The sequence below is a fragment of the Bidens hawaiensis genome, unplaced genomic scaffold, assembly GCF_021521415.1.
Source record: "Bidens hawaiensis isolate Kalapana, Puna unplaced genomic scaffold, B.hawaiensis_p1.1 tig00007984_1, whole genome shotgun sequence".
NCBI lineage: Eukaryota > Viridiplantae > Streptophyta > Magnoliopsida > Asterales > Asteraceae > Bidens > Bidens hawaiensis.
The window spans coordinates 529,975-554,892 of NW_027491558.1; the positions used below are offsets into that span (position 1 = coordinate 529,975).

At 38.1% G+C, this 24,918-nt stretch overlaps 2 protein-coding genes and 1 pseudogene across 3 annotated transcripts; 2 read left to right on the forward strand and 1 right to left on the reverse strand.

Annotated features, from left to right (window-relative positions):
- The first annotated feature begins 13,826 nt into the window (after window positions 1–13,826).
- Window positions 13,827–16,797, forward strand: LOC143636526 (squamosa promoter-binding-like protein 12; annotated as a pseudogene). The gene is made up of 5 exons (XR_013154253.1): window positions 13,827–13,883; window positions 15,116–15,738; window positions 15,892–16,028; window positions 16,128–16,343; window positions 16,428–16,797. The product of XR_013154253.1 is annotated as a squamosa promoter-binding-like protein 12 (transcript).
- Window positions 16,798–18,335: 1,538 nt separating this feature from the next.
- LOC143636507 (arginine--tRNA ligase, chloroplastic/mitochondrial-like) lies at window positions 18,336–19,690 on the reverse strand. The gene is made up of 8 exons (XM_077104084.1): window positions 19,681–19,690; window positions 19,381–19,488; window positions 19,247–19,295; window positions 19,052–19,121; window positions 18,860–18,949; window positions 18,715–18,783; window positions 18,538–18,636; window positions 18,336–18,461 (listed from the first exon to the last, which is right to left on the reverse strand). The coding sequence occupies exons 1-8, from the start codon at window positions 19,688–19,690 to the stop codon at window positions 18,336–18,338; spliced, it is 621 nt and encodes a 206-aa protein (XP_076960199.1).
- A 1,513-nt stretch (window positions 19,691–21,203) lies between these two features.
- On the forward strand, window positions 21,204–22,057 carry LOC143636508 (chaperone protein ClpB2, chloroplastic-like). The gene is made up of 4 exons (XM_077104085.1): window positions 21,204–21,320; window positions 21,404–21,641; window positions 21,717–21,912; window positions 22,000–22,057. The coding sequence occupies exons 1-4, from the start codon at window positions 21,204–21,206 to the stop codon at window positions 22,055–22,057; spliced, it is 609 nt and encodes a 202-aa protein (XP_076960200.1).
- The last annotated feature ends 2,861 nt before the right edge of the window (window positions 22,058–24,918 follow it).

Below are 24,918 nucleotides of genomic sequence, written 5' to 3' on the forward strand. Positions count from 1 at the left end.
TATAAGACTATAAACGAGTCTAAAATATCCTACGGCATAGAAATAATTCAAACATAGCTTTCAAAATGCTCAATCAAGAATAAGACCATGTAATACCATCCAATAGTTTAAGCGATTAAAATCAGGTAAAATTTGTAATAGGGTGTGTATGCTAGCCCAAAACGTAAAAAGATTAAAAAGGGCATCATGAACTCACCTGAAATCAATCGAACACCTGCAACGAGCTAGGAAATCCCTAAGTGCACAATCACAAGCAAGGGCCTGTAAATTATACACAACGCGTTACTAAACTAGACTGTAAGAACACTCTTGCCTAATGGGCCGTTCAAGCCCCAACACTCTGGCCCAAGACCCAACAACTTGGCCCAAGGCCCAACACTTGGCCCAAGGCCCAACCACTTGGCCCAAGGCCCAATACTTTGGCCCAAGATGTAACATCTGCCCTGATCCGACCCGACCCAGGTACCCGTTTCCCTTATCCGATCTCTTTCTTTTATGATTTAATATTTATTTATACTTATATTTTACTTTTAATAATAATAATATATTTTCCTTCCCGCCTCTCTCTCTCTTTTTCGTTCCGCCGTCCCGTCCCTCTCCTCTCTTTCCGCCTTGTTTCCCTCTTTTTTCTTCTAACTCTTTGCTTGTCCTTTGTTCCTTCCCGCCTAAGGTTGTCTGCGCAGCTCCACGCGCCAGACCCCTTACAAGGAAGCCTGCGTGAAGACCATCTGTTCCTGCGATACGCGAGACGAACTCTTCTCGCAGCGCGCTAAGAATTGTAATTCTTCTCGCAGCGCGCTAAGTATTGTAGTTCATCCCTCGACGCGCGAAGAATTATAGTTCTTCCCGCGGCGCGCTAGGAATTTTAGTTCCTCCCGCGGCGCGCTAAGGAATGTGATTCTTCCCGCGGCGCGCTTAGAAATGAAGTTCTTTCCGCGACGCGTTAAGGTTGTTTCTGTCTGCCTTCGCGCTCGCGCTCTCTTGACCTTCTGTGTCTGCCTTCGCGCCTTAGCCTTCTCACGCTGAATCCTTCGAGTTTTCTTCTGTTTAAATCTAGCCGTTTGCTTTTGTGCTGTCTTATCTTTTGAGCTGTTGACCTAATCTGCTTTATGTCTGAAAAGTTACTTTCGGCGCAGCATGCGCACCAACCCCATTGGTTGACAGATAAAGTGACTGACATAATCTTTTGAGATCTGCTTTTGCCATGCTTGACCAGTACCTTTTTCTGAACCGCCCATGCCTTTTTACTGTTCCCTGACAGCTTTATCTTGCCCCCTGCAGCTGCCATATCTTTTGATATCTTTTGCTTTTGGAATCTTTTGCTTTTTGAGATCTTTTCCCCTTTTTCTAGGGATTGTGTTCCCTAGGGTTTCTCTATAAATAATAGTATTATTTTCCTAACACTACACACACAAAACACTTAATCTCTCCTGTTCTCTTGCCCCTTGCTCTCTCTGCCGCCTCCCTCTCTGCCTCCGTCTTCCTCCCTGTTCTGCCCTGTTTTCCGGTAATATATATTATATATAATAATTTACTTATTAATTATGCTAACTTATAATCAAGACTTAAAACAAATCATTAAAACAACAATCTTATTTATAGGTTAACTTGTGCTTGTTTAAAGTTGGTTCTTGCTTTATCTTACACCGCACCGATTATCAAGTGAGTAATCTCGTACCTAATCCCTTTTTGCTTTTAATGTTTTGGGATGATCATGTGTTCATACAAACTTAGAGTCTTAAACTTGTTTATGAACTTTAGTCGCGCAGTATCCCATGTGTTGAGGACGTAGACTTGGCTGTTTATTTGTACGTGTGGATCATTAACCGTCTTGTCGGTCTATTCCGCAGTTTTCATGGTACCATTAGATGAACACGGGAGAACTATCGTTTATGATTTTCTCTTTTGTTTACACATGCACAGTTTGTTTTGTTTGTGAGCTCAATTGTGAGCACTGGCAGTCTTATGAATCTTAGAGTTGGTCCCGATCAGATTACACCCTTGTTGAAAACCAGACATACACATGTTGCGCGCAGATTTATGATTATCTATGTATTGTATTAAACTTGATTTCTCACCAACACGCAAGTGTTTGACGTTTATTTTAACACATGTTCAGGTTTGCAGTAGCTGTTTTGGAGCTTGTGGACACGTAGGAAGTTTTCTTTATTTTGGACCTAGATTAAAATGTATCAAGACAAGTTATTGTTGTTCGAATATTTTGCCTTATAATATATTGATTTATATTGATTTATATTATTTGTGTTTACTTTGCGCGTGCGCGAATGAATGTATTTATTAAATATTGACACCCAATAGTGTCACGAGTAATGAAACAATATGTGGCGCCCCGATGTATAATCCGCCTTTGGTCGGGGTGTTACAGATTGGTATCAGAGCCCGTTGACTTTAGGATAGGTGGTTAGACGTAACGGCCTAGAATACCTAAGAGTCCCTTCTCGCGCATGAGAGAAATCTCATGTTTGCGCGCTTATTGTTAATTACTCGTTATTTATGAATATGCTCGCGCTTGCGCAGTATATGATTTTATGTTTTATTCCGCGATATTTCGATTTTTGCTGAATTTCGATTTTTATTGATTTTTCTTACATATTCGTTTGTTGGATTTGAAAATCCGAAAAGTCATGGTGATACATGAATAGTTGATTTTCAATTTCCATTTACGATTATGTTCTGAGGTTGGAGACTTGAAAAGTCATGGTGATACATGAATTGTCAACCTCCAATACTCATTTTCTTGTGTATTTTATATTAAGGATTGAAAAGTCATGGTGATACATGAATCGTCAATCTCCAACACTTGTTTGCTCGTATATTTTAAATTGGGAATTCGGAAAGTCATGGTGATACATGAATTGTCGATTCTTGATTCGAATTTGTTACCTTTATTAAGTCTGCATTTAGGGTCATTTATTTTACTTTAACTTTTGACAGTAACTGACTCCGTGAAACCAAGCTTTTCGAGGTTATACTTTGCGATAAAACCAAGATATTAACTAAAAATTAAAATTTTTATAGAATGCCTCCGCTATCTCGCCGATTTCAGAGAAGAGAAGCCTCGCGCATGCGTAGACAGCAACGTTCCCAGGAAATGGCCGCCGCAATAGCCAAGCTTTGAGCCAAAATAATACCAACACCTCCAGTTATAACATTAAGTCCTTTAACGCGGGTAACCCTCCAAAGTTCACAGGTCTTGAAGGAGCCACCGTGATGCTCCAATGGCTCGAAAAGATTGAAAACACTTTCCTCCATACCCAATGCCCCTCAGACAGACGAACCCTGTATGCTTCCAGTGTCCTGGAATCTAGAGCGCTTACATGGTGGAATGGAGTAGCTCATGCGCGTGGCGCAGAGGCTGCTTCTAGCATGACATGGGAGGAATTCAAGGAAATTCTGACGCGAGAATTCTGCCCTCCCAACGAAATTAAGCGCCTAGAGGAGGAATTTTGGAATCTTAAGCAATACAGCGGTGAAGCGCGCGAGTACGCGACGCGCTTCCACGAGCTAAGCTTACTGGTCCCTCACCTTGTTACCCCTTCCCGCCGAGCAATCGAGAAATTCCTTGGGGGTCTCCCCATGGAAATTCAAGATTCTGTATGGGCCAGAAACCCAGTAACCCTCTCTGACGCCATTGAGTTGGCCGCTGTGCTCAGCGACAACCATGTCAGAGCAGGAACCCTGTTCCTGCGGGGAGCTGAGAAGACCAAACTCACCAAGACTGCCCCTGAACCAACAGAAACCAAACCTGAACCCTCAAACCGTAACAACCTCAAGCGCAGGCGCAAGGCCTATGCGCTTACCAACCCGCCCGTTGTCCAGCAACCCGCATACCAACCTCCAGTTTACACGCCTAACCCACTATCAGCCTACCCAACTCCCCCTATAGTCCACAACTATGCCCTAACCAATCCCGCACTCCCTGCCCCGCCAACTAAGAAACCTTACACAGGAAACCATCCCTTTTGCCCAACCTGTAGATTTCACCACCCAACCCAAACCCCGTGTCGACTTTGTACCCGATGTGGCCGTACTGGTCACCTTGCAGAAAACTGTAGAGTCCTTCTCGCCAATCCAATTGCGCCAACACCACCAGTCTACCCGCAGAATCCGCAACCAACCTACCAAAACCCGCGACCCAGATCGTGCTTTAACTGCGGTGATCCCAGTCATTTTCGGAACGCGTGCCCGAGACTACAAGTGCAAATCACACAAGCGAATCCGGTGAACCAGATTTCGAACCAAGTGACGCGTGGACGAGCTTTTAACATAACCGCGCACCAAGCGCAAGCGAATAATGACGTAGTTAATGGTACATTTTTGCTTAACGGATTTTATGCTTCTGTACTTTTTGATACTGGCGCCGATCGAAGTTTTATCTCTCGCGCCTTCGAGCAGAAGCTTGCGCGACCGCGCAGCGATTTAAAAGAAAATTTTTCAGTTGAATTGGCTAACGGTGAAACTGTTTTAATTAACTCGGTGATTAAAGATTGTACGCTTAACCTTAACGAAAACGATTTTCTGATTGACCTCATCCCTATGCCTCTTGGAAGCTTTGATGTTATTATTGGTATGGACTGGCTTACGCATAATCGCGCCGAAGTTATTTGCGCCAAGAAGATGATTCGCATACCTCGAGAAAATGGTGATCTTCATATCTACGGCGAAAAACCCTCCCGCGGTCTTAAACTTATGTCTTGCGCCGAAGCCCAAAGACTCATGCGGAAGAAGTGTATTGCATTTCTAGCCCATGTGGTTAAACCTGCTGAAGAAAAGAAGCTTCGCGATATCCCTGTTGTGCGTGATTTCCCTGAAGTTTTTCCTGATGATCTTCCTGGTATCCCTCCCGCTCGTGAAGTCGAGTTCCGTATTGATCTTGTCCCTGGTGCTTCCCCCGTAGCTAAATCTCCTTATCGTCTTGCACCCGCTGAGATGCAAGAATTGGCCAGCCAACTTCAAGAGTTGACTGCTAAAGGATTCATTCGCCCTAGCTCTTCGCCCTGGGGTGCTCCGGTGTTGTTCGTTAAAAAGAAAGATGGATCGTTTCGCATGTGTATTGATTACCGCGAGTTGAACAAACTCACCATTAAAAACCGGTATCCCTTACCGCGTATTGACGACCTCTTTGATCAACTCCAAGGTGCCTCTTGTTTTTCCAAGATTGATCTCCGCTCTGGCTATCACCAGTTGCGCATCCGCGATGAAGATGTTCCGAAGACTGCTTTTCGAACTCGTTATGGCCATTTTGAATTCTTGGTCATGTCCTTCGGTTTAACCAACGCACCCGCCGTTTTCATGGATCTAATGAATCGGGTGTGTAGGCCTTTCTTGGATAAATTCGTGATTGTGTTTATCGATGATGTTCTGGTGTATTCTAAGACCAAGGCCGAGCACGAGCAACATCTCCGATTGGTATTGCAAAAGCTTAGAGCCGAGCAGCTTTATGCTAAGCTTTCCAAGTGTGAATTTTGGTCGGATGAAGTACAGTTTCTTGGTCATGTTGTAAACAAGATGGGTATTCATGTCGACCCATCCAAGATTGAAGCAAACAAGAACTGGATTACGCCATCCTCTCCTTCTGAGATCCGTTCCTTTCTGGGCTTAGCTGGTTATTACCGGCGCTTCATTTCGAACTTCTCAAAGATCGCTTTGCCTTTAACAGCTCTAACGCACAAAGGTAAACCGTATATTTGGGGCTCGAAGCAAGAAGAAGCCTTTCTAACGCTCAAGCGTCTGTTGTGTGAAGCTCCTGTTCTTGCGTTACCTGAGGGTAATGATGATTTTGTCGTGTATTGCGATGCATCCAACCAAGGTCTCGGTTGTGTTCTTATGCAACGAGGCAAGGTTATCGCTTACGCATCAAGGCAACTCAAGGTTCATGAAAAGAATTATACAACTCACGACCTCGAACTTGGTGCAGTTGTTTTTGCCTTGAAGATCTGGAGACACTACCTTTATGGCACTAAGTGTATCCTCTACACTGACCATAAAAGCCTTCAGCATATCTTTGATCAAAAGGAACTTAACATGAGGCAACGCCGATGGAACGAACTCATCAGCGATTACGATTGTGAGATCCGGTATCATCCTGGTAAGGCTAATGTGGTAGCCGACGCGCTCAGCCGAAAACCCTGCCAGCTTAACTGTATCTTGCCGCGCACCCAGCTTCACTTCGCGCCGATTCAAAGCAACCTTGAATCGCGTATTCGTGACGCGCAGCGCGCATCCATCAGTAATGGTAACCTTCGCGCCGAGTTAGCGTGTGGCGCGGAAGCACTCTTTGTCCCTAATCTGAGTGGAATTCTCTGCTATCTTAATCGCATCTGGATTCCCTTTGATGAGAATCTTCGCGCTGATATCCTGAGTGAAGCGCACAAATCTCGGTATTCTATTCATCCTGGCGCTGATAAGATGTACAAGGATTTGCGCATTACTTATTGGTGGCCCGGTATGAAGAAGGATATTGCTGTGTTCGTAGCTAGATGCCTGACTTGTTCTAAAGTAAAAGCTGAACACCAACGCCCATCTGGTTTGCTCGAACAACCAGAAATTCCTACGTGGAAATGGGAATGTGTAGCGATGGACTTTATTACCAAGTTACCTTTGACAGCAAGCAAACATGATAGCATTTGGGTAATAGTGGATCGTTTGACTAAGTCTGCTCACTTCCTGCCCATTCGTGAAAACTACCGTGTTGAGCAACTCGCGCAGCTTTATGTCAAGGAAATTGTCTGCCGCCATGGTACTCCTTTGAGCATCATATCCGATCGCGATGGCCGTTTTATATCTCGCTTTTGGAAATCTCTCCAATCTGCACTAGGAACTCGCTTGGACATGAGTACGGCATATCATCCTCAGACCGACGGACAGTCTGAGCGAACTATTCAAACTCTTGAGGATATGCTCCGATCTTGTGTTCTTGATTTTGGAGGTAATTGGGATTCACACCTGCCTTTGATTGAGTTCTCTTATAATAACAGCTATCATTCCAGTATCGGTATGGCCCCATTTGAAGCACTTTACGGTCGTAAGTGCCGCTCCCCGATTTGTTGGAGCGAAGTGGGTGAAGCTCAAATCACAGGACCCGAACTTGTTCAAGAGACAACCGATAAAATCGCCAAGATCCGTGATCATCTGCTGACTGCCAGAAGCCGACAGAAGAGTTACGCAGATCGTAGACGGAAGCCTCTCGAATTTCAAGTTGGTAATCTTGTTCTCCTCAAGGTGTCGCCCTGGAAGGGTGTTGTCCGCTTTGGGAAGAAAGGTAAGCTTGCTCCTCGTTATGTTGGTCCATTTAAGATTCTCGCGCGTGTAGGAAAAGTTGCCTATAGACTTGACCTACCGCCCGCGCTCAGTAATGTGCATCCAACGTTCCATGTATCCAATCTCAAGAAGTGTTTAGCTGACGAGAACCTTCACATTCCACTTGATGAAGTTCAAGTTGATGAATCTATGCATTTCGTTGAGAAGCCTGTTGAGATTATGGATCGCGAGGTTAAGCAAACCAAGCGCAGTCGTATCCCTATCGTGAAAGTTCGCTGGGAGTCCAAGCGCGGAGCCGAGTTTACATGGGAAAGGGAAGATCAAATGAAGATCAAGTACCCGCACCTGTTCTCTGCGCAACCTACTTCGAGATAAATTTCGGGACGAAATTTCTTAAAGTAGGGGAGACTGTAACATCTGCCCTGATCCGACCCGACCCAGGTACCCGTTTCCCTTATCCGATCTCTTTCTTTTATGATTTAATATTTATTTATACTTATATTTTACTTTTAATAATAATAATATATTTTCCTTCCCGCCTCTCTCTCTCTTTTTCTTTCCGCCGTCCCGTCCCTCTCCTCTATTTCCGCCTTGTTTCCCTCTTTTTTCTTCTAACTCTTTGCTTGTCCTTTGTTCCTTCCCGCCTAAGGTTGTCTGCGCAGCTCCACGCGCCAGACCCCTTACAAGGAAGCCTGCGTGAAGACCATCTGTTCCTGCGATACGCGAGACGAACTCTTCTCGCAGCGCGCTAAGAATTGTAATTCTTCTCGCAGCGCGCTAAGTATTGTAGTTCATCCCTCGACGCGCGAAGAATTATAGTTCTTCCCGCGGCGCGCTAGGAATTTTAGTTCCTCCCGCGGCGCGCTAAGGAATGTGATTCTTCCCGCGGCGCGCTTAGAAATGAAGTTCTTTCCGCGACGCGTTAAGGTTGTTTCTGTCTGCCTTCGCGCTCGCGCTCTCTTGACCTTCTGTGTCTGCCTTCGCGCCTTAGCCTTCTCACGCTGAATCCTTCGAGTTTTCTTCTGTTTAAATCTAGCCGTTTGCTTTTGTGCTGTCTTATCTTTTGAGCTGTTGACCTAATCTGCTTTATGTCTGAAAAGTTACTTTCGGCGCAGCATGCGCACCAACCCCATTGGTTGACAGATAAAGTGACTGACATAATCTTTTGAGATCTGCTTTTGCCATGCTTGACCAGTACCTTTTTCTGAACCGCCCATGCCTTTTTACTGTTCCCTGACAGCTTTATCTTGCCCCCTGCAGCTGCCATATCTTTTGATATCTTTTGCTTTTGGAATCTTTTGCTTTTTGAGATCTTTTCCCCTTTTTCTAGGGATTGTGTTCCCTAGGGTTTCTCTATAAATAATAGTATTATTTTCCTAACACTACACACACAAAACACTTAATCTCTCCTGTTCTCTTGCCCCTTGCTCTCTCTGCCGCCTCCCTCTCTGCCTCCGTCTTCCTCCCTGTTCTGCCCTGTTTTCCGGTAATATATATTATATATAATAATTTACTTATTAATTATGCTAACTTATAATCAAGACTTAAAACAAATCATTAAAACAACAATCTTATTTATAGGTTAACTTGTGCTTGTTTAAAGTTGGTTCTTGCTTTATCTTACACCGCACCGATTATCAAGTGAGTAATCTCGTACCTAATCCCTTTTTGCTTTTAATGTTTTGGGATGATCATGTGTTCATACAAACTTAGAGTCTTAAACTTGTTTATGAACTTTAGTCGCGCAGTATCCCATGTGTTGAGGACGTAGACTTGGCTGTTTATTTGTACGTGTGGATCATTAACCGTCTTGTCGGTCTATTCCGCAGTTTTCATGGTACCATTAGATGAACACGGGAGAACTATCGTTTATGATTTTCTCTTTTGTTTACACATGCACAGTTTGTTTTGTTTGTGAGCTCAATTGTGAGCACTGGCAGTCTTATGAATCTTAGAGTTGGTCCCGATCAGATTACACCCTTGTTGAAAACCAGACATACACATGTTGCGCGCAGATTTATGATTATCTATGTATTGTATTAAACTTGATTTCTCACCAACACGCAAGTGTTTGACGTTTATTTTAACACATGTTCAGGTTTGCAGTAGCTGTTTTGGAGCTTGTGGACACGTAGGAAGTTTTCTTTATTTTGGACCTAGATTAAAATGTATCAAGACAAGTTATTGTTGTTCGAATATTTTGCCTTATAATATATTGATTTATATTATTTGTGTTTACTTTGCGCGTGCGCGAATGAATAAATTTATTAAATATTGACACCCAATAGTGTCACGAGTAATGAAACAATATGTGGCGCCCCGATGTATAATCCGCCTTTGGTCGGGGTGTTACACAAGACCCAACAACTTGGCCCAAGGCCCAACAACTTAGCCCAAGGCCCAACAACTTGGCCCAATGCCTAACACTTGGCCCAAGGCCCAAGGATAATCAAATCGGGTTGAATGCGCGTGTAATAAACCTTAAAACCATTTGTTAAACGAATCAGCCCCGAATGGACCAAATTCCATTTTAAATCTTTTCATTCATCAAGATTATGTCACCCGAGTGGACAAGGTTGACGGTTCCTTTTTACAACTCTTACTTTAACGTTTAAACGAAAATTCGCGCACCGCCGACTCGATTGATCAAGCACCAACCAAAACAGTCTCGAGCCTCAAAATTAATTTTCCCACAGCCCTTAACCCCCCCCCCCCCCGGGCTGTACAAACTGATTCTCCCGGTCATCCGATCGCTTAACGCATCAAACTCAACAATTTCCAATCCTACACCCGATAAACCCTAGTTTTCGAACTAAAATCGATTGACCGACCTAAACACCTCTATTGGCCATGAAATTTTAGTATGATGTAAGTGACATACCTAGTAAGATTTTGGTGCAAAAACCCTAATCAAAACAGCCCCTGAATTCCTCAATTGGATAGCCACCATACAAGTCTACTACAAGTCGTTTAACGATCAATACACGATGTATAAGGATGGTTTAAGGTGTAAAAAACTAGAGGGGACATGGGACTTACCTTGAATTAGATTTTTACACCCTAATGTTGGCTGGAAAAAGAAAATCGGATGCCTAGAGCAGCTGATGATGGTCCGATCGGCCAGGTGAGGTTAAAAGAGAAGCTAGGGTTTGTTTTATGTTATAAAACAATAATTTACACTCTAGTCCCTCCAGTATGAAGTGAGTAGCAACTTGGGTGGAAAGTTAAGTGAGAAATGTTTACGAGAGTGGCCAGGAGCTCTCGGAAGAAAGCCGGGTCAAGCCCGAAGGTGTATGTAACACTACAAGGCTAAATCGGAAATTTACAGACGTTACAAGTAGCTGGGCATTTACAAGTACACCCTATATATAAACACTAGAGACATGCTGATGACGAGGACTAGGGCCAAAACATTAAATGATCTTAGCCCCTTAGGCATATTCACTCCCGCTTTGACCTTGCAAAAATCGGTACTCGGCATAAATTATGAGAGTGACCTTACGAACCTGAATCTCAAATTACATCAAACACCATCATAATCATCCATGCTAGAAATTTCTTGCCTCTTTGTATAGTCATGCGTTCTGACACTGTTACTAACGATAAACTATGGTTATAGTTTCAAAACATTATAATCAAAAATTTCAGAACAAAATTTCTTTCAACAAGAGAATGATGTGACAATAAAAAATTTTTTGTTAAACATTTGAAACACTACCAAACATTAGCAGCACAAATCTATATATAGGAAGTCTACTTAATTCATTCTAATCATACATATAGACGGGAAGTCTTTACTTAGCGACACAATCAATTTTTGGGACGAAAATTCTTTCAACAAGGGATGATGCCTGGAAATTTCAAGTTAACACCTTTAACTCAAACTCCGTTATCTCAAACATTCATTCATGAATTTCACTTAATTAGGTTAATTAAATGTGTCAGTTATTGCACAAGCATCCGTGTAGTGTTAATTCCGGGAATTACTGAAACACACGAGTCTGACCCGAATGTTGGTGAAAATATAAAAAGAATATCTCAAGCACATGTTTACAATATTATCTATGTGAAATTAAATGCTAAATGATTATGTGTCTAGTTCATAGCTTGTTTTATGAAATTTAGATCAATTGCTTGTAATTTGTACGTTTTCGCCTTTTATAAAATAATATTTATGACACAACAAAGAGGCTTTATTTTTATAAACTTGGGTTAGTATTTTAGTCGCAATGATTCGTTATAATCTGGTTTTGTGTTAAAAGTTCGTTTAAAGTCAAAACTTGCTTAAATAAGGACCATTCTTGTAAATTAGGATTAATGTAATACTAAAACAAAAATACCAACCTCTTTCACGATCCCAAACCCCCCCAACAAACCCTAATCATCTTTAATTCAATATTTGTTCTTGTAATTGGTGTCTTTAAGTGATTCTCATCATTCCTAACAGTAGTTGGTAAGTTTTATGCATTTATTTTATGTTTTTGATGAGTCATTGTGAAGCCCTTGATGTCCGATCAATGTAATACTAATGATAAATCATGCGTATGATGCTAGTTGCTGTAGAACCCTAGAGATGTCACAAGCATGTTTATAGGTTGGTCTGTAACTCTATGACAATTGATTGTTTGTGATTGATTCTTGAATCCATGATGTTCTACTTTGACCAAAAGGATATTTTTTGTAAACTTTTGGACGAATTTTGATTACGTTTTATGATTTTACAAAAAACGTGTGTCAAGGCTGTTACGGGAAAGGGTTTTTTGATCTTGGTTCCCGAAATCATAACTTGATAATGACAAATCCAAATGGGATGATTATACTTCTAGAAGCTCATTATTTGAGTTAGTAATCTAATCAAATTAGACTTGCTTGATTTGGTTTAGTATTGTGGCTAAACCAAGCCAACATTTTTTTTGTAGCACAATCTGATGAATTGCTTGTACCTATCTGTAGTGATTGAATTATTGTGGTTATTTTATGCAAGAGAAAATTAGAATAAAAATATTTTGAGAAATCTAATCCATTTAAGTTACTGTGGTAAAATTTTTATAATTTAATTCCATGATTTTCTTAGGTAATAAAATACACCTTTGCATGCTAAAAATTGTTTGTGAATTCAGAATCTGCTCACGTGTTTTGTGATGCGATACTTGTTTATTTATCCAATACATGATGTACGAACATGTTAGAACTACTTAACCTTTTCGGATATAAATACCCACGCTAAACCAATGGTAAATAGATCGTAACTTTGTTATTCTAAACATTTATTACCATCATTAGTACTAGTTCTCACACCGAAGAATGGTTACAACAAGAACCCCCCTAGCCATTTCCCTTCTCGTAAAAAGCTCACGGTGTCTTGTTTTGCAGGTTGAATCAACAGCAGGTCATAAAGATCAGAAAATCCTTACAACATTCGTTTGAGATACTAGGCTAACATCCTTGGGGTTAGATTGGTGTTTCTTCAGTGATGATGATAACGAAATATGTTCAGTTTCTCATATTTTTAATTTCTCTTATTTCTTTATTGCATTTATGCAAATCCTCATGAAACTATATAAAAACTAAAACAATATGAAAAAAATAACCTTGAAAATCCCGAACGGTTATTTTCTATTTCTAACAAACAAACACGCATACCCGATATGCACAAAACACGGTTTCATAATCAAACACAAGACTAATGCTTGTTTGGTTGGAGGATTTCAAGGACTTTGGAATTTGAATTCCATCATTAGACATGCTTGGTTGGGTAAGAGAGAGAATTTGAATTGGATTTCATTGGTGATAAGAATCACAATCCCTCCACTTCGAAGGAAAGTCTGGAATCTTTATAAAATTACCTAAATAACCCTAATCTCTTTTTCACACTTGTCAACTTTGCCATCACCACCATTTTCTCAGGAAACCACCAATTCACCACCAACAAAATTTCAGCCACACCTACGTAATTCCAGCAAGATCTATCATGTGACTTTAGATCTGTCACGTCTTTCAAATCAAAATATGCATGCAAAAATCGATTTAAAGATAAAAGAGTATATAAGAAGAGAGTCGAGAAAGAGACAAATTGAAGTGAGAGGGTAATGGTGGTGGTGGTGGTGGTGGACGGTTATTACCAGAGACTATTGCTGGCGGTTTTAGAGTTCACAGATAAAGGGCTTTGTTGTTAGAATATTTTGATTAGTTCTTATCTCAAGGTCATTTTTGTCATTTTCAACTATTTTTACATTTCAATTCCAAAAAAGAAAGTTATAACCAAACACATAGAAGGAATTCTCATATTCCAATCCTATGTAGATTCCAATTTCAATTCTAAAACATTTATTCGTGAACCAAACAGCCATCACACCCGTCCCAACAGGTCAAAATAAACCCTTTTTCCTTGTAGAGGACTGTTACTGCCAACAACATTTCCCAAAGGTTTAAACCAAAACTTTGCTCTTATTATGCTTTTCATTTTCCCACCCACACACACAATTCAACCAGTCTAGTTTCTCTCTCTAAAACACCCACACTTTCTCTCTCTACACTCAGTAACCTAATAATAATATTCAATCAATCTTCAAGCTTTCTTCCGGCTATGCTGCAGACTAATGGTAACTTCCAATTTCCCTAAATACCCTTTTCACCAAATCACCAATTTCACCTTCAATTCATTTTATTATTATTATTATTACTAGTTCTTTCTACATGTACTGTACGGTCAAGATTCGTACTTTATCTCTCAATTCCGATTGATTTATTGAATCTTTTTTGTTTTTGATTAATACCCAGTTCACCAAACCCTAGGTATTTGATTTTGTACCAAAAAAAATTAATTTTTTTGGTTAAAAAAAAATTGGAAATTTATTCAACATTTAACGGTATCTGATACTTGTATTAATTAAGGATTAAAGTTTCCAGTTTTGGTGAAGCAGATTATTATTATTTTTCTGGGTGTAATGATTTTTAAGCTAAAATAAGAAAAAGTTTAATAATTTAATAATACTGTTTTGTGAAGTGAATTAATTTAATTTAATGAACTGGTTAGATTTGTGATAGGGATAATCAGATAATGAATATTGCTTGCTATTACTCTGCTGGGAAAATGACACATACATGTCATGTGGGGAATAATATCATTACTTATTTGTTTTATTTATTTATTATGATTATTATTATTATTATTAACATTTTACCTATAATATGAGGTTGGGATAAAAGATGTGACATGAGAGTCAATAATAGTCATGATGTACACATAACCTTCTCTTGCACTTTCAAGGTAGCTATTAGTTGTACTTATGATAATAATAATAGTTGTCCTTAGCGACAAACTGCCTATGTGCTATGTAGCGATAGCGATGAATACCAAACCTTTGATCGAGTTCATACTTTATGCTTAATAAAAGAAACATCAAACTTGGAATCATATATGCCCTGAAAAAGTTATTAATATATCATATATACCAAATTCATTAAAAACTGTCTAAAAATGACCATATTAGTCTCGTTCTATTAGATGCGATAAAAGATTTACAATGTAGGCCGTTCGATGCGATTAACCTTTGAATGGTTTGCATTTTTAAGAAGTGATGAGAGACGATTTGGTTATATATGATACTTTTAACTATTTTTAAGGACATATATGATATTTTAATTATTTTGTAAGGGCATGTATGATATTTTAAGTTTTGCTTCGGTATATATGAAATTAATTCTTTATTTAAAAAAAAAAGATAAAAAAACGCCACTTCGCTTCGCTATGTAGCATGCTATAGTGACCACCATTGGCAACTATGCTTAAGGTTAAATTAAGTTGTATAAAACTTTGTTTTAATCGTTGCAGATCAAGAACTTACTTGCACTCAATGTAAGAAAACCGAGTGAGAAACAAATTAAATTATTTTCCGAACATGGATTGGAATACAAAATGGGAATGGAGAAGCCATGACAACACAACTCCTAAGAAGCTAAAATCAACCAATTGGGAAGAAGAAGACATGAATGAATCTTTTAATCTTCTGCGTCTGACGTGGCAAACTACTCATCTGCAAAAAGTTCAATATCGGCTTCAACCGGATCTTCATTAAAAGAGAGACAACAGTTCGTGTATGGTGAAGTTATAGGAGCTGAGGTTAATGGAAAATCTTCATTATTGGAAGGTTCGGTTAGCTCGGGTGAACCATTTATCGGTTTGAAACTTGGTAAAAGGACGTATTTTGAAAATAGTAACTCTAAAAGTTCGTCCGTCTCGGATATTGCTTTACTGCCTGTATTGTCTTCAGGGAAAAAAGCTAAATCATCTCACCAAAGTGCACCGTTTTTGCATTGTCAAGTTGAGGGATGCAATCTTGATCTTTCGTCTGCTAAAGAGTATCATAGGAAACATAGGGTGTGTGAAAATCATTCCAAGAGTCCAAAAGTTGTCGTGTCGGGCCTTGAACGCCGTTTCTGCCAACAGTGTAGCAGGTGAACACGGCTTCATAGGGTCGTTTATTAAACGGCTATGCATTCGACTTGTTTAGAACCAACCGTAACTTGTTTATGTTGGTCTTTCATTTGACTGCTTTGATGCGTTTTGTTACTTTTCATCTGATAATTGTTTTTCTATGATTGGCATAGATTTCACAGTTTGGCAGAGTTTGATGAGAAGAAACGCAGCTGTCGCAGACGACTTTCTGGTCATAATGCAAGACGCCGGAAACCACAGCAGGAGATAATACAGTTTGACTCAACAAACCTATCTTCATCATTTTATGGTACATACTTTCATCTTTAATTTATATTTTCAAGGATACAATATATGTAGCATATTAAATTTTATTTTTTTTTATATATATAATTCTTCACATATGCAGCTAGCCGACAACAATTGAGCTTTCAAACTAGACCTGGTATGAGTTCAACATGGAAAAATAATTTAAACTCGGCATACTCCATAGCCACAATGAAAACCAAACAATCTGGAATCCTTGATGGTATATCCCAGTTGCCAAACGCTATCAATACGCCTACTATATCTTTCGGCAGACCCGTGCCATCAAAGGGCACAAGCACCGAGGTTCTTGATCAAGGTTCGTTTTGACATTATATTTACTGATTGCGCGAGTAAATTGTCGACCGTTATGTTATTATTATTATTATTGTTCATGATGCAGGTTTCAAGGAGTTCTTGCTACCAAATGCAGATGCACTCCGTGCTCTCTCTCTTCTGTCAGATAATTCATGGGGTCTATACGAGCCGGATTTAATCAGGCTCGACCACTCCCAGCCCATGGGCTCTGATAACTTGTTCATGGTTCAACCCGGGTTGCAAACCGTTCCCCAACTCCAAGGTTTGCCGCTTTCATCACCTGACTACTGGCAAACTGAGCAGCAGTCCATTGACCCGCACGTGCCCACCTTACCCAATAAAACGAGTAGTTCCTCCAACACTCAGGTCCAAGAATTTCAGCTTTTCAATCGCTTTTATTCCAACCCGATGGACGAAATCTTGTAGCTTCCGAGATTTTAAGGTAAAACATGTTCTTTTTACCTCGTGTTAAGATTTTCTGTGTGGTTTGCTGTAAAGACCAAATCGTTGATTCTCGACGTCTCTCTTAATAACTAGGATATAGATAATCAACCAACCGCACATGGTTCATGATGTGTTTTTTTTCTCTGTGTAATCAGTTGTCACTTATTGTTAATCATGAAACCGCTTAACGTTGATCTTGTGCGGTGTATCAATGCATTTCTTTTATTGCAACTTATTTCAATTTAGTTATTTACCTTTGTGTATTGCAACTTGGATATGCAGTTTCGTGCTAAAACCAAACCGAAAATCAAAACTTCGGTTTTTGAAATTTTTAAAACCGTTCGGTTTTGGTTTTTCGAAAAGTTTAGGCCGAAAAGAAAGTTTGTCGAAAATAACGAATCTAGATAGAAATAATTTTTTTAATTGTTAACTAATAAAATATTATACATTTCATCAAAAGTATTTGAGTTAAATATATATTAAATTCTTATAAATTACTTAAAATAAAAACTAAAAAAATAGAAATCTAGAAATTTGGTTCAGTTCAGTTCGGTTTTTAACTTTTTATAAATGCATAAAACCAAACCGTCAGTTTTTGTTTTAGATTGTCGGTTTGTTGCACACCCTTGTATTTTTGTCAGATTTAATTCGCTTTTAATTTCTAAGTTGTATTAACAAAATGCATGTAAGTGGAAGGTGTGGGGTCATGATCACATGTAGATGATATAAACAATGTACGTATAGTCTTGTCTCAAGTGGACCACTGTGGCAGAAGTTAATTGGTTTGATGGTAAAGTAACATGTTCAACTTTACAAAATGTGGTGGTCCTGTTTTCCTTGGCTTTGTTTGTATTATTAACAAATCTTAACATGTTCTTGACTCCGACCCATCAAGGCTTTTGTCTCATACGAAAATGCCACCCTTGACTAAAACAAATTATTCATACAAGTATGTGAACACACATATACCAAACTATTTCCTTCCAAAAATGGAAACAAGTTGGATAATAAAAGAATAAAGGAGCCTCATTTATCTGCTTCGATATCACCTCAATTATCGGTTCCTTAATATTAAGTCATAATTATCAATTGGATTGGTTGGTTTTGGTTTTACACTTAGTGGTCCTCTATCTTTTAATATGAAGTGATATCTCATATCTATTGTTTTTAATGCTAACATGGGAACTGAAAAGTAACAAGTTTGGTGTTATAAGTTTGATAAGTAGCCATCATACCTCTTTCAAAAAAAAAACAACTGTACCTTCTTCCAAAGCTTCAACAACTATGTCTATTACGGTCCTAACGACTACCATGAGCCACATGACATTGATGATTACGGTCCTAGCAACTGCCATGAACGACATAGCGCTGGTGGTTGTGAAGGTCAGAAAAGATAACAAATTGCAGTAAATCAGTCGGCGTCACTCACTAACAATAAATTAATGAGAATGTGTTTGAAACGGAGCTTGCCGCTGGTTGATCAACATTTTACAAAGTCAGCCATTAAAGTTACTATTCAAAACAATATTCACACAACTTCTACTTCAGATTAAGTAAAACTAGTTATTAGATTTTGTAGACGGGTAATGCCCAAAAGATGAAAGCATTTCCTCATCACCACTGCAGTTGCCTCACACAGCAATAATCTGCTCGTTTCCTCAGCAGACCCGACAACCTGCCCAATATCCAACTCATTTATATAGTAAACAAGATTCTATAGAATAAAATTTTCTCTACAAAGTATACTATACCTTGCACTCTGAGTAGAAACTAGTAAACTTCTCGGATAAATCATATACATATTCACATAGGACATTTGGTAACAAATTTGTGCACGCCTCTTCGACAGCCTAAAAAACAAATTAAATCAGATCTTTGACCGGTACTTAAAACTAAACAAAGATGCTTGATTTTGGTTCATTTCTTACCTCTGCAAACCGGAGCAAATGCAATCCCAGCTTGCGTTCATCGTCTGTATGTAATAGTATTTGCCCCTCCTGTCACAAACATTTAAATCCAGTCATAAAGTCGATTTTCTATTTCAAAAACTCAAAATAAAAATTAAACTCTTACCCTTTTCAACTCCTCTGTGTCTTTACCAGATTTTCTGATAATCGAACATATTCGAGCATGTGCATACAGCAGATATACTGCAGTGTTACCCTATGTATCAAAAATATAGAGCAGGTAAGAAACAAGAACAGTGTCACGGTTTCAAATTAATACATGAACATAATAGAAATGGAAGAAAATCATTAAGCGCACCTTGTCATTAAGCATCTGATCAAAATTGAACGTGTAATTGGTCAGTCTGTTATTCTTTAGGTCTGCATACCTGTTGAGAACACAAGTAGTCAAAACAATACAACTTGTTGCAGTAATAAATGTATTGGTGCTAATAGCATGAGCATAATAACCATGGTATAAATAATAATAATAATAACAACATGATAAACTTACTTAACAGCACCATATCCAACTGCTTCAGCAGTCCACTCAGAGGCTTTACCTAATCAAGTTATAATTAACAAATTAACCTTATTGATTGACTTCACATGAATAATAATAATTAACAAACCAATTTATGGTTATACCTCGTTCCACAAGAGCTGCAAGGATTTGTAATAAGAATAGGAAAACTTCACCATGTTGAGTCCCCAATCCCCAACTGGTCAACTTTAGAATACGGGCAATGGTGTCTCCTGATTCATGATTATATGTAAAAAAGAAGACTTACTTACAGGTGCATGAATATGTATGTAAATAGCAATTCATATTCCAAAAGTTCAAAACTAGTAAATAAATCTTGATAATTTTTTTCTATTATTAAAATTAGGGTTAAACCTAAACGGATTTTGCCGGACAAAAAGCGAGAAGCAAGGAATCGAAATTACTGTCATACATTTTGGTAAAGAGAAAGAGTTTGAGCTTACAATTCCGGTACACGAAACACTAAGGGTGTTTGGCAGAGGGAATTGAGGGGTGAGAAATGGAATTGGAAAGAATTCTCTTGTTTGTTTATGAAAGAAAGAGGTGAGAAATGGAAATAAACCATTTCCATTTCTCTGATTTTGTTTCTCTAACAAAAACGGAGAATTGGATTTCTCGACGTTCATTTCTCCCATTTTCCTCCTTTGCCATATTCTCACTCAATCTCTCTATCTACACACTTTAATTATTCTTCCATTCATTCACCAGATTCATTCATTCACACTACTACATATGGCGTCATTTTCCGGCGTTGGACTCCTCCACCTTCCGCCGTCATCCGTTTGCTCCGATAAAACGGCGTCGTTTGCTCAGCCGTCAGTCTCCGTCAACTCGTTTGCTAGACCTAGACGAATTACTCTACGCTCGTTCAAATTGAAGAGTAGTAGGTGTAACGAGGCTTTGTTGCGAGCTGGTACCGGTGGTATATTTGGCGGCAAGAGGTATCGATCGTCGTTTGTTGTTCGGTGTGATGCTTCGTCCAATGGCAGGGTAATATATTATTATTATTATACTGTTTTGCTGTTAATTGTTAATTGAATCGATGATTAGGATTGATTGGATTAAGGATATTATGTGGAGTTTAGCATAGTTAGGGAATTAGGGACTAATTAATAGTTGAATGAATGATAGAAACTGAATTTGACTTCCTTAAAACTATAATTAGGACTGGAAATGAACTGTTCGTGAATTGTTTTACGGGAAGTTTGTTTCATTTAATGAATGAAGGAGCATGGACAAGGAATTTCGTTTGATTCATTAAACGAACGAGCATGAACAGAGCCATGTTTATTCAATTGTGTTTGTGAACATTTGAGAAGGTGTTAGTTTACGTCCGTTTTTTGTTAATGTTTCTTTGTTTATGTTTGTTCATTAAAGGGTTTATATAGTTTTCATGACTTGTCTAGTCTTACCATATAAATTTAAGCAAAATTATTAACTATGAAACACAATTATATTTGAGTATTATGCGATAAGTTTATATGTAAATTAACATATGAATATGAATGTTAAGAAAAACACCAACACAAACTTGATAGCCGGACCGAACAGTTGTCATTGATCATTCTCAGTTAGCCAAATCAAAAAAAATTTATGTCTGTTCATTTGTGTTCGTGAATGAACGAACACGAGCTAAAAGTTTCGTTCGGTTAGGTGTTCGTGGATTATTTGCTTGCCCAATAAAAGCTTAATGGGACGGGCATGACCAAGACCTTGTTCAGTTTTTTACAGCCTTAAGTATAATGTATATTTAATAGAATAGGTAGATGGATAGTTGATATTTTCCATGATATACTTATTGACAATGGGACAATTGTATTCACAGATTACTCAACAAGAATTCACAGAGATGGCATGGCAAGCAATTGTGTCTTCTCCTGAAGTTGCAAAGGAGAACAAGCATCAGATTGTGGAGACTGAGCATTTAATGAAAGCTCAGCTGGAACAGAAGAACAGGCTAGCTCGCAGGATATTCTCCAAGGCTGGTGTGGATAATACACGCCTCCTAGAAGCCACTGATAAGTTCATTCAGCGCCAACCAAAGGTGATAGATACGGCGTTCTGTATTAATAATTATATGACACTTAAGCTGTTGCATGCTCTCACCTTGGTTACTTTATATGGCAGGTTATTAGTGAGTCAGCAGGCTCAGTGTTAGGGCGAGATTTGGAAGGCCTGATGCAGAGAGCTAGGGATTACAAGAAAGAGTATGGTGACTCATTTGTTTCTATTGAGCATCTGGTGCTTGGTTTTGTGCAAGATAACCGATTTGGGAAACAATTGTTCAAGGAGTTTCAAATCTCATTGAAAACGTTAAAGAATGCAATAGAATCAATCAGAGGAAAGCAAACAGTAATAGACCAGGGTATATACAGTTTATTCATGTTTGATCATATGTTCTTGTTAATCCAAGTGATCCTAATATGTTTTTGAACTTCAGATCCTGAAGGGAAGTATGAATCATTAGAGAAGTATGGTAAAGATTTAACTGCCATGGCTAGAGAAGGAAAGCTTGACCCTGTTATTGGAAGAGATGATGAAATACGCAGATGCATCCAGATTCTCTCAAGAAGAACCAAGAACAATCCTGTGCTCATTGGTGAACCAGGTGTTGGAAAGACTGCAATTTCTGAAGGGTAAGTTACTAAGATAATACCTTTTTGTAAAACCACAAGAAGACAATGAAGACTTGAAGCCTTAATTTACTCTACTGCATTTGACAGGCTAGCTCAGAGGATAGTGCAAGGTGATGTGCCTCAAAGCAGCTCATTTGATTGGTAAAGATGTGGATCTAGGACGTTCTTTTCTTGCATTGACAATAGAAGAGAAAATTGAGATGGTCGAGTTGTATACCGATGGTTCAATGGGATAGTTGTGTATGGTTGAAGTATGTTTTGTATGTGAATTGGTTTTAACTATGGTTGATGTTTTTTGCTTAAAAACTATGTTTTGTATGTGAATTGGTTTGATCAATGCATATTTTGGTTGGAATTTATGCATCTTTTTATATGTTTTTTACTTTTTAATAAATATTTGTTATGAAAAAAATACTTGTGCTAATGATAAAGTTGATATAATTCTCTGTTTATTTTCTATGTACCAAGCAAGAGAAATGATTCTCAGCTATATTTCTCTACTGAAATCTCTGTACTACCAAACAAAACAGTCAATTCTCATTCTCCAGACCAATTCCCTTTCTCTGCAATTCCATTTCTCTATTCCATTTCTCTACAATTCCATTCTCTGTACCAAACACCCCCTAAACTCTTAATTCTTTGCTGCTTGCCAGCGTTCTTTGCTAACTCTCGTTAACAGGTGTTTATGGTTTCTTTTGAAACGTTTAATTAAAACCGGGCCGTGAACACCGCTACATAACTTGTAACACTCTTTTTTAATTGTGAAAGACTATAACACCATCATACTCAAACTATTAAAGTAAAAAAATTAAGGTCATTGGTGTTGGGGAGGGGGGTTTCTTTAAATCGAAATTAATATATATATATGGGTAAATATGAGGGGCCAAGGTCGTAAATATTTTTTAAATTTAAAAGAGTAAAGTGTCAGTATCGTTCTTGAGGTTTGGTCAAAAGTGCGATTTTCGTCCAAATAGATTATTTTTTGCAATAAGATCATTGAGATTTTCCATTTATTGTCATCGTCGTCCATTTTGCTAACTTGGTTAGTTTTTTAACGCGAAGTCAAGGGTGTATCTTTCTTTTTGGTTTCTTTATTATTTTAATCATTTTTATCATATTTTCTCCCAACCCCTTAAAACCTAAGACCACTCTTGTTGGCAACCCCAAATAAGTTTGTAACACTGTTTGAAAAGAATTTTGGAAAACCTTTAATTTGAAGCAAAACTAGTTTGTGAGAGCGATCTAGTTTGCAATCTTGGTCTCTGCCACTTGTTAAGATATGAACAATTAGTTTGTGAGAGCAACCTAGAATGCGCATTTTGTTAGTCGTGGACCGTTGAAAACAAATATGATAAAATATGGGATCCTCATCAGCCAATTCGTTACTTGGACCGGTAGCAATAAAAAGATGATAGTTGGAATTAATAAAAACCAACACACCAAAAAAATAACATATTTAAACGATGTTTATTCGGTCTGTAAAACTTGAGACGATAGGTAAAACTTTTAACAAATTTTTTGTGTATATGCATGTATATGTAATGTTTCTCTCACAAAATTACTATTCATTTTTTTTCAATTGGTGTTTTCATCAATACCATTCAATCAATAACACTTAATACCACCACTATATAATTAGATAATTTATAAACTATAAGAAATAAACATTAAAATAGATGTGGTAGACAAATAAAATCATAAATTTATGTTTGTTATGTTTACACGGATCTACATTACGTTCTTTTTAATTTAGAATTGAGCCATCGCAATGAACCGAACAAGTGTAGATATCTTTTTTCTCAGCTGAATAGTCTTGTCGTCGCGTAGTACGGGTCCTAAATACTAGTTATATATTAAAATGATATAAATCTAGTTATATTTTAAATTGATATCAACTATAGCATGTGCTTTACTAACCATCCAAGCTTCCATAGTAGCTTCGGAATCTGTTTTTTCTCTTTAATCGTTACGAAGAAACAAAACTCACTTCTGAATCATTAGAGATGCGCATTTGTCTAAAGGATCACTTTGACAAAGGGGATCGTATACAAGACCAAACAAACCACGAAGACAAAATTGCGATTGAATAACCCATTCATGAAGAATGGGTGAAGGAAGGACTATCTTCCGGCCTATCAGGTGAAGAAGACGATAACGGAAACATGTAAAATACGAGGACGATTGAAGAATTTAAGTTGATAATGAAGAAATGAAGACGATAATGAATAATTAAAGACGATTAAAATAAAATTCTACTGTTCTGGTAAAGTATTTTATTAAAATAATTTTAGTTTGTTTGTACACACTCCTACCCGATATTGATAATATATAATTAAAAGAAGGAATTTTATGTTTATTTTAATGTTACTGTCGTTAAAATTAATCGAGCTCAAAATTAAAATTAAACAACATTCAAGCTTAAAATTAATTGTCGATTAAAACTTCTAGATAAGGGAGGAGTTCATGGATAAAATGCAATAAAAGTATAGAACACCCATCCCCATCCATTTAATTTAACAAAAATATATCCATAAAACTTGTTTACTTTTTAAAAATCTTCTACATCCAAGTAACGAATTGGCTGATGACGATCTCACATTTTATCATATTTGTTTCCAACGGTCCACGACTAACAGAATGCGCATTCTAGGTTGCTCTCAAACTAATTGTGAGCTCGATTAATGTTAATAATGGCTGATGACGATATATGTTAATAATGTACATTTCCACTCATAAACATATTAAAATATAAGATATAGGTGAACTGTAAACACCTAAATATGGGGTTTTAGTTTAGATTCCTATAGAATTCAGAGTATGGAATATAGAACGAAAGGTTTCTTTTAATCGTTATTGTATGTGACTTGAACACAAAACTTCGTTCTTAAAAACCATGGTGTTTAAATACTTTGCCTTTGTCAATTAACCATCACCCATTGGTGATTGGATTGCAATGTAAAGATACACTTCTGTTATAAGTTGAGTATAAGATAGGGGATGGGGATT